Source organism: Daphnia magna, unplaced genomic scaffold (assembly GCF_020631705.1).
Source record: "Daphnia magna isolate NIES unplaced genomic scaffold, ASM2063170v1.1 Dm_contigs411, whole genome shotgun sequence".
NCBI lineage: Eukaryota > Metazoa > Arthropoda > Branchiopoda > Diplostraca > Daphniidae > Daphnia > Daphnia magna.
This window is the reverse complement of record NW_025533303.1, coordinates 37,970-49,190: the sequence shown is the minus strand read 5'-3', so window position 1 is coordinate 49,190 and position 11,221 is coordinate 37,970. Positions and strand designations below refer to the sequence as shown.

General features: G+C 40.9%; 1 protein-coding gene across 1 annotated transcript; it reads left to right on the top strand.

The window, feature by feature from the left end:
• The first annotated feature begins 3,455 nt into the window (after nt 1–3,455).
• On the top strand, nt 3,456–5,705 carry LOC123468661. Its single transcript, XM_045167943.1, has one exon. The coding sequence runs from the start codon at nt 3,456–3,458 to the stop codon at nt 5,703–5,705; it is 2,250 nt and encodes a 749-aa protein (XP_045023878.1).
• Nucleotides 5,706–11,221: the final 5,516 nt, after the last annotated feature.

The following is an 11,221-nucleotide window of genomic DNA, read 5'->3' as shown; positions in this document are numbered from 1 at the left end:
TAACTGCATGGAATATACTTGTATTCAATGTGAATACACTGTTATACTATGAGTTTTTACTTCTATATGTAAACTGCATGGAATATACTTGTATTCAATGTGAATACACTGTTATACCATGATTTTTTACTTCTATATGTAAACAGCATCAAATATACTTGTATTCAGTGTGAATACACTGTTATACCATGAGTTTTTACTTCTATATGTAAACTGCATGGAATATACTTGTATTGAATGTGAATACACTGTTATACCATGAGTTTTTACTTCTATATGTAAACTGCATGGAATATACTTGTATTCAATGTGAATACACTGTTATACCATGAGTTTATACTTCTATATGTAAACTGCATGGAATATACTTGTATTCAATGTGAATACACTGTTATACCATGAGTTTTTACTTCTATATGTAAACAGCATCAAATATACTTGTATTCAATGTGAATACACTGTTATACCATGAGTTTTTACTTCTATATTTAAACTGCATGGAATATACTTGTATTCAATGTGAATACACTGTTATACCATGAGTTTTTACTTCTATATGTAAACCGCATGGAATATACTTGTATTCAATGTGAATACACTGTTATACCATGAGTTTTTACTTGTATATGTAAACAGCATGGAATATACTTGTATTCAATGTGAATACACCGTTATACTATGAGTTTTTACTTCTATATGTAAACTGCATGGAATATACTTGTATTGAATGTGAATACACTGTTATACCATGAGTTTTTACTTCTATATGTAAACTGCATGGAATATACTTGTATTCAATGTGAATACACTGTAATACCATGAGTTTTTACTTCTATATGTAAACAGCATCAAATATACTTGTATTTAATGTGAATACACTGTTATACCATGAGTTTTTACTTCTATATGTAAACAGCATCAAAGGTACTTGTATTCAATGTGAATACACTGTTATACCATGAGTTTATACTTCTATATGTAAACTGCATGGAATATACTTGTATTCAATGTGAATACACTGTTATACCATGAGTTTTTACTTCTATATGTGAACAGCATCAAATATACTTGTATTCAATGTGAATACACTGTTATACCATGAGTTTTTACTTCTATATTTAAACTGCATGGAATATACCTGTATTCAATGTGAATACACTGTTATACCATGAGTTTTTACTTCTATATGTAAACCGCATGGAATATACTTGTATTCAATGTGAATACACTGTTATACCATGAGTTTTTACTTGTATATGTAAACAGCAACAAATATACTTGTATTCAATGTGAATACACTGTTATACCATGAGTTTTTACTTCTATATGTAAACTGCATGGAATATACTTGTATTCAATGTGAATACACTGTTATACCATGAGTTTTTACTTCTAAATGTAAACTGCATGGAATATACTTGTATTCAATGTGAATACACTGTTATACCATGAGTTTTTACTTCTATATGTAAACAGAATCAAATATACTTGTATTCAATGTGAATACACTGTTATACCATGAGTTTTTACTTCTATATATAAACTGCATGGAATATACTTGTATTCAATGTGAATACACTGTAATACCATGAGTTTTTACTTCTATATGTAAACAGCATCAAATATACTTGTATTTAATGTGAATACACTGTTATACCATGAGTTTTTACTTCTATATGTAAACAGCATCAAAGGTACTTGTATTCAATGTGAATACACTGTTATACCATGAGTTTTTACTTCTATACGTAAACTGCATAGAATATACTTGTATTCAATGTGAATACACTGTTATACCATGAGTTTTTACGTCTATATGTAAACTGCATGGAATATACTTGTATTCAATGTGAATACACTGTTTTACCATGAGTTTTTACTTCTATATGTAAACTGCATGGAATATTCTTGTATTCAATGTGAATACACTGTTATACCATGAGTTTTTACTTCTAAATGTAAACTACATGGAATATTCTTGTATTCAATGTGAATACACTGTTATACCATGAGTTTTTACTTCTATATGTAAACAGCATCAAATATACTTGTATTAAATGTGAATACACTGTTATACCATGAGTTTTTACTTCTATATGTAAACAGCATCAAATATACTTGTATTCAATGTGAATAAACTGTTATACCATGAGTTTTTACTTCTATATGTAAAAAGCATCAAATATACTAGTATTCAATGTGAATACACTGTTATACCATGAGTTTTTACTTCTATATGTAAACAGCATCAAATATACTTGTATTCAATGTGAATACACTGTTATACCATGAGTTTTTACTTCTATACGTAAACTGCATGGAATATACTTGTATTTAATGTGAATACACTGTTATACCATGAGTTTTTACTTCTATATGTAAACTGCATGATATATACTTGTATTCAATGTGAATACACTGTTATACCATGAGTTTTTACTTCTATATGTAAACAGCATCAAATATACTTGTATGTGCTATGACTCGGCAACGTCGCCCCCCTCCCCTCCCTCTGATCACAGCGTCAGTTGGTCTCGTCTCGTTGGTAGAGAGAATACACGTCCGTATCGCTCTCGAATTCAGCCTCTTTCAGACTTCATTCTATGGCGCAGTTGATTGTTTTTTCGATCCTATTCATTCTCCTTGCTCTCAACACTCGATCCCTCAGTGTTTTTGTTCAGTTTTATTTTTATTCGTGTTGATTTCCCCGGCCCTTGGGTGCGCCCATTGCTGCTAACCCCCCTCCTCCCATTAACCAGCGTGGTTTGTGGGGGCCGCCATCTTGTTTTCCTTTGTCTCGTGTGGTGCATATGCTGTTCTTTTGTGGCCCTGAGTTATCCTATCCGCCGATCATATTTGGGACGTTTGCTCACATTCACCCACTGTTTTTCATATTTCATTTTTTTTTTATTGGTTTTTTTGGTGATTCATTGTCGTGGATATATCGAGGGGCCCACATGTTGCGTGCCCACCATTTTTTTTCTCTGGCTTCGTTTCCCTCTTGGCCGTCTCTCTGGCTGAGAATCCGGTTTTTTTTTTGGTTTTTGTTTTTCTTTGTTGGCCGTAGCTACTCCACGTCCACCCGTTCCACGCGGATTTCATCCCGCGGTTTAGTTTCTCCCACTATTCATCCCCCCATCGTCATTTATATCCACATTGCCGTTTATTCTGTTTTCTAGGGTGCTGTTTTCTTGATTCACACCCTCGTTTCGACCACTCATATTGCCAATTCAACCTCACACGCTCTCCCCATTCAATTCATTTTTTTTGTGTTTCCTGCTCCTCGGTGCTTCAACGTTCATCTGCGTGTTTTCAATTCTCCCACCCAACGTGGTTTCATTCCTCCATTCATTTTCATTCCGCTGACGTGTTCGTCCTTCGCCGGTGCCTCCCTTCGTGCAGTGTCCATTGGTCCTCTTGTGTCACCCAGGTCTTGAGTTAATCCGTGCCCCGCCATGCCTCCCAAGCCATTCAAGCCGTACGGCGTGCCACCTCCACTGGACATCGAGGAATTCAAAGACTCTTTCGAGGTCTGGCACCAGCAGTGGAATATATTCCTTGCTCTGTCGACCATCAACACTGCACTTCCGCAACACGACCGACCAGAATATATTGCCAACATCTTGCTGTCCTGCCTCTCCAACGCGACGCTGAAGGCGGTGCTCACCATGGGTTTGGCGCCGCCTGAGCTTAAAGATGCAGACATCATTATTGGGAAGCTGCAGGAGAGGTGTAATGCTGGCCGCAATTGTCATGTGTGGCGCCAGAAGTTTTCATCCCGCGTCCAGCGTGACACCGAATCGGCCGATTCTTGGCTCAGCGACTTGCGCGATCTCTTGCGCAAATGCGAATTCGAAAAAGATTGCTGTGCGGCCTGCCAGAACACGCGCATTTTGGGCCAAGTTGTCTTTGGCGTTTTCGACGACGAGGTCCGCCGCAAGCTACTGGAACAGGGCGCTACTTTAACCCTGGATATGGCGCTTACAATGCTCCGTACAGCGGAGGCCACCCGGCTCCAGGCGTCCACCATCAAACAGGGTGGTGCAGCCCCCGTCCACCAGTTAAAGATTCCGGCGGCCAAACCACCTATGGGCAAGCCGGCTACTCAACACCGGGATCAGCAGCGCGGACGTCCAGCAGCTCGTTGGCATCCGCCTGGAACTAAGCCGTATGGGTGTTGGAATTGCGGGTCAGCCTCCCGCCACGCTAAAGAAGATTGCCCCGCCTTCGGCAAGGAATGTCTTGGTTGCCACAAAACGGGCCACTTCCAGGCCGTATGTACCCAAGGCGGCAGTTCAACCCCGAAACCTGAGATGGCTGGCAGCATCACGATCCAGTCCATCATCCCTGAGGACATGGTCGAGCTTGGTGTCGTCCCAGCTTCCAGCAACTCTTCTATTGTCATCCGTGCACTCCCTGACTCTGGGGCGTCGATTGATGCGATCCCGGCCACTATGTTCTGGAGCCACTTCAAACACGTTCAACTAATGGATGGCGGACCAAACGCAGTCACGGCCACCGGGGCGGCTATTTCTTCACTTGGCCACTTCCCAACCACGTTGACATGGTCCAGCGGATCACTTCGTCCCGTGACCACAATCATCCATGTCCTACATGACCTTCAACAGCCGGTGCTCTCCAAGGCGTCTCAAAAACAATTCGGCATGCTACCGGCTCAGTATCCGCATTCGTGCATGTTAGCTGCGGTTATGCCTCCGCCTTTGCCAGCCTCAACCCCAGTTGATGACGTCATGGCTACATTGCGCGTTCTTTTGGCGGAGTGCCCTTTGATTTTCGATGGAGTGTGCCGGCCCATGCGTGGTCCTCCATGCCACTTTCAACTAAAGGAGGGCGTAATCCCTTCTGCCATCCGTGGATCCCGTCCCATTGCAGTGCCTCTCATACCAAGGGTCAAACAGGAGCTGGACTCGCTGGAAGACCAAGGCATCATCAGCCAGGTGCCTGAGCCGACGTTGTGGGTCCACCCAATCGTTATTGTCCCAAAGGACGATGGCGGAATCCGCATATGCGGCGACTTTACGTTGCTCAACCGCTGCATCATCCGGCCCACCTTTGATTCCCCGACTCCGTTCCAGGCGGTCCGGACCATCCCGACGGGGATGAAGTTCTTCACAGTTATTGACGCCCTCAAGGGCTATCACCAGGTGGAGCTGGATGAAGAGTCAAGTGCCATGACGACGTTCTCCACTCCGTTTGGCCGCTACAGATACAACCGTCTCCCGTTTGGCGTCTCGTTAGCTGGCGATGACTACGGCAGACGTCTCGCAAACATTTTCGACGATTTCCCGAACTGTCGCCGTGTAGTTGAGGATATCCTGGTTTTCTCTGCCACTTGGGAAGAACATGTGGACCTCGTCCGTCGCCTTTTCCGCCTCGCCGCTGATCACCAGATCGCCATTAACGTTCGCAAGGTTGTCTTTGCTAAACCGTCAGTGTTGTTCGGTGGCTACGTAGTAGGCGAGAGTGGCTTCCGACCTAGCCCGGATTTACTGAGGGCCATCCGTGAATTCCCGGCTCCCACTTGTGTCTCAGAGATGCGAGCCTTCCACGGGCTCTGCCAGCAGGTTGGGAACTTTTCCGGACGACTTGGCTCCCGTTCTTCGCCCTCTGGCGCCTCTACTTCGAAAGGATTTTGTATGGGAGTGGACGATGCAACACGAGAAGGACTTCAAAGCAGCCCGTGAGTCACTATCTTCATCTTCCGAATTATCGTTTTACGACCCGGCTTCCCCAACCTCACTTCACGTCGATGCATCCCGCCTCCGGGGCCTCGGTTTCATCCTCCGACAACAAAAAAATGATGGCAGCTGGAATGTCGTGCAGGCAGGATCACGTTTCCTATCTGATGCAGAGTCCCGATACGCGATGATTGAGCTGGAATGCCTGGCCGCGGCTTGGGCTATGCGAAAATGCCGCCAGTTTCTCGAGGGCCTGCCCTCCTTCCAGCTCGTTACAGATCATCGCCCTTTGATTCTGATCCTCAACGATTACCACCTGGACAAGCTGGATAATCCCGGAATTTTGCGCCTTCGCCTTTCCATGCAGCGCTACTCTTTCGTCGCCGTTTGGGTGCCTGGGAAGAACAACGTGATGGCGGATGCTCTGCCGCGCTCCCTGGTTGATCGTCCTTCCGAATCCGACGAAATCGCGGAGGGCCCGCAGTCATTTTCAGCCCGCATCAGTTTGGTAGATACAATGGAGGGATCAAACGACGCCAATCCCGACGTGTTGCTGTCCTCCGTTGCAGCGGCTACCTCGGCCGATCCGGTTATGCTGTCCCTCCGCCAAACAGTCCTTGAGGGATTCCCGAACGAGAAGTGCAATCTTCCCCTTGAGCTTCGGCCATACTGGCAGGTTCGGAGCCAGCTGTCCGTCGACGACGCGGAGGGTCTCATCCTTGTCGGCCCCCGAGTAGTCATTCCGACTTCCTTACGTCAGGAGATTATCAGGCGCTTACTTCAAATGCACCAAGGAGCCACTAAACTCCGTCAGCGCGCCCGTCTCTCAATCTACTGGCCCTCCATGGACAACGATATCGTCGTGGCCGCAAAGTCCTGCCCATCCTGCACAGAGCGTCTTCCATCACATCCGGCGGAGCCTCTCCTTCCCCATGCTCCGGCTTCCAGACCGTTCGAGTTTGTGTTCGTCGATCTAGGCGCATACCGCGGTCGTGATTTTTTAATTGTGGCCGATCAGTTCAGCGGTTGGCCTCAAGTCTTCCCGTTCCCGGACACCAACACGTCAACGCGACGGGTCATCGACGCCCTCCTTTCATTTTTCACGTGTGGAGCCGGAGCCCCGGTGAAACTGTGGTCGGATGGAGGCCCGCAGTTCAAGTCCGACGAATTTCTCGCCTTCCTTCACGACTGGGATATTAGTAACGGCCGTTCATCGCCCCACCATCCCCAGTCCAATGGCTACGCGGAATCAGCCGTCAAATCGATGAAGAAGCTCATCGCAGGCTCCTGGTCGTCAGGTTCGTTCGACCCGGACAAGTTTGGCAAGGCTTTGCTTCTCTTCCGCAACGCGCCTATGTCGGGCGGAGCTTCACCATCGCAGATTGTTTTCAGCCGCCCAACGCGCGATCTCCTTCCCGCACACAGGCGTTCATTCGCTCCGGAATGGCAGCAAGCCGCTGAGGTATTGGAGAAGCGGGCTCAACATGCAAAGGAACTACAAATTCAGCATTTCAACCGTTCCGCGCACCCCCTCCCACCCCTGGTGATTGGCGACAGCGTGCTCATCCAAGACCATAAGTCAAAACATTGGTCCACTCCTGGAGTCATCGTTGAGGTGGGGCCATTCCGGGATTACCTCGTCAAAACGCCAGCTGGTCGGCTGTTCCGCCGCAATCGGCGTTTTCTTCGTGTCATCTCCCCCCAAATTCCGCAGCCACAACCGCCAGCGAGCACTTCAACTACGACTTCCCCCGTCCAGCTGCCTGGTCCGGCCCCTCCGACAGCGCCTTCATCCACTCTCCGTCGTTCGCGTCGCCTTGCCGCCAAGATCGCTTCTTAGTTTATTATTATGTCTATTTGTTTGTATTCTCTCTCGTCCGTTCTCCTTTGAGTCCATCCCCTCTTACGTCAGCTTGGACACCCGCTCTTGTTTCCTAATTCAGCAATTACCCCCTTATCTTTTTGCTCCCCGTGTTTTGGCCCTGGGAGTGTTTTCTTGTCGTGGGTGTTCCACGTTACAATTCAGAAATTCTTTTCCATTCATGTACGGGGAAAAAGACATGCTATGACTCGGCAACGTCGCCCCCCTTCCCTCCCTCTGATCACAGCGTCAGTTGGTCTCGTCTCGTTGGTAGAGAAAATACACGTCCGTATCGCTCTCGAATTCAGCCTCTTTCAGACTTCATTCTAGTATGCAATGTGAATACACTGTTATACCATGAGTTTTTACTTCTATATGTAAACAGCATCAAATATACTTGTATTCAATGTGAATACACTTTTATACATGAGTTTTTACTTCTATATGTAAACAGCATCAAATATACTTGTATTCAATGTGAATACACTGTTATACCATGAGTTTTTAATTCTATATGTAAACTGCATGGAATATACTTGTATTCAATGTGAATACACTGTTATACCATGAGTTTTTACTTCTATATGTAAACTGCATGGAATATTCTTGTATTCAATGTGAATACACTGTTATACCATGAGTTTTTACTTCTATATGTAAACAGCATCAAATATACTTGTATTAAATGTGAATACACTGTTATACCATGAGTTTTTACTTCTATATGTAAACAGCATCAAATATATACTTGTATTCAATGTGAATACACTGCTATACCATGAGTTTTTACTTCTATACGTAAACTGCATGGAATATACTTGTATTTAATGTGAATACACTGTTATACCATGAGTTTTTACTTCTATATGTAAACTGCATGATATATACTTGTATTCAATGTGAATACACTGTTATACCATGAGTTTTTACTTCTATATGTAAACTGCATGGAATATACTTGTATTCAATGTGAATACACTGTTATACCATGAGTTTTTACTTGTATATGTAAACAGCATCAAATATACTTGTATGCAATGTGAATACACTGTTATACCATGACTTTTTACTTCTATATGTAAACAGCATCAAATATACTTGTATTCAATGTGAATACACTGTTATACCATGAGTTTTTAATTCTATATGTAAACTGCATGGAATATACTTGTATTCAATGTGAATACACTGTTATACCATGAGTTTTTACTTCTATATGTAAACTGCATGGAATATTCTTGTATTCAATGTGAATACACTGTTATACCATGAGTTTTTACTTCTATATGTAAACAGCATCAAATATATACTTGTATTCAATGTGAATACACTGTTATACCATGAGTTTTTACTTCTATATGTAAAAAGCATCAAATATACTTGTATTCAATGTGAATACACTGTTATACCATGAGTTTTTACTTCTATATGTAAACAGCATCAAATATACTTGTATTCAATGTGAATACACTGTTATACCATGAGTTTTTACTTGTATATGTAAACAGCATCAAATATACTTGTATGCAATGTGAATACACTGTTATACCATGACTTTTTACTTCTATATGTAAACAGCATCAAATATACTTGTATTCAATGTGAATACACTTTTATACCATGAGTTTTTACTTCTATATGTAAACAGCAGCAAATATACTTGTATTCAATGTGAATACACTGTTATACCACGAGATTTTACTTCTATACGTAAACTGCATGGAATATACTTGTATTCAATGTAAATACACTGTTATACTATGAGTTTTTATTTCTATATGTAAACTGCATGGAATATACTTGTATTAAATGTGAATACAATTTTATACCATGAGTTTCTACTTCTATATGTAAAATGCATAGAACATACTTGTATTCAATGTGAATACACTGTTATACCATGAGTTTTTACTTCTATATGTAAACTGCATGGAATATACTTGTATTCAATGTGAATACACTGTTATACCATGAGTTTTTACTTCTATATGTAAACAGCATCAAATATACTTGTTTTCAATGTGAATACACTGTTATACCCTGAGTTTTTACTTCTATATGTAAACAGCATCAAATATACTTTTATTCAATGTGAATACACTGTTATACCATGAATTTTTACTTCTATATGTAAACTGCATGATATATACTTGTATTCAATGTGAATACACTGTTATACCATGAGTTTTTACTTCTATATGTAAACTGCATGGAATATACTTGTATTCAATGTGAATACACTGTTATACCATGAGTTTTTACTTCTATATATAAACAGCATCAAATATACTTGTATTCAATATGAATACACTGTTATACCATGAGTTTTTACTTCTATATATAAACAGCATCAAATATACTTGTATTCAATGTGAATACACTGTTATACCATGAGTTTTTACTTCTATATGTAAAAAGCATCAAATATACTTGTATTCAATGTGAATACACTGTTATACCATAAGTTTTTACTTCTATACGTAAACTGCAAGGAATATACTTGTATTCAATGTGAATACACTGTTATACCATGAGTTTTTACTTCTATATGTAAACTGCATGGAATATACTTGTATTCAATGTGAATACACTGTTATAAAATGAGTTTTTACTTCTATATGTAAACTGCATGGAATATACTTGTATTCAACCCGTACGAAACTTTTAGCTAGTTCTGTTCCAGAAATAGCTACGAAGTTAGGGGTATTTAGCTAGGAATTTTCAGATCAAAATTTTTAAATTCCACATTGGGAATTTTAGGATAGTTTTAGCTTTTTTTTCATAGCTAAAATAGCTATTAACACATTAGCTTAAAATCTTAGATTGAAGGTAGCTTGAAACTTATAAGCTTGAAATCTTAGATTAAAGGTAGCTTGAAACTTATTAGCTTGATAGGAACTGAAAAAAATATATTTTCACACCAAGGGCCGTATTCTAGCCTTGACTTAAGCACGGAATTTTTTCTTAACTTACTGTTTTTTGCTTAAAAATCCAATTTATGCTTGGATTTACCTAAAACCGTATTCTAGCTTTTCTCAACTCACCTTTTTTTCTTAAGAAATATTTTGAACTTGTCTTTTTAAACTTAAGAAAGCAAATTTTTGTAAGCCAACTATTAGTTGGCTTACAGCGGTTATTTTCTTAAAATTCCGTGCTAAGGCTAATGCTTACAGCTATTGTTGTCCTAGTTTTTAGTATTTTCACGTGTCATTGTTTTGATTTTCAAGTAACAACATCTAGTGGTCTTGTTGATTGTTGATGAATAATTGAAGATGAATAACATCGACAAGTTCGAACGTCACCTTGATGTTTTGAACGAAGTTTTAAATAGTGACAATGACAGTGATGCGAATGAGGATGAATTGTATGAAAAACGAATAGAAGTGAGAAGGAGAATGGTTCCGTTTTATCGTCAACGTGCTGATATTTTTGATATATTTGACGATAATAAAATTTACAAAGTATTTAGATTCGATAAAGCTTCTATTTGGTATATCGAAGGTATTCTCTATTTCATATTATTAGTAGTCTTAAGCTACTACAACATTTCCATGTGTATTAACTGTTGCATTGGCTGATTAACCATAGGACTCATTTCCAACAAATTGGGCCGCAAGTTGTTTGTAGACTAATTACAATCAACAATCAAGTTTACATTAAA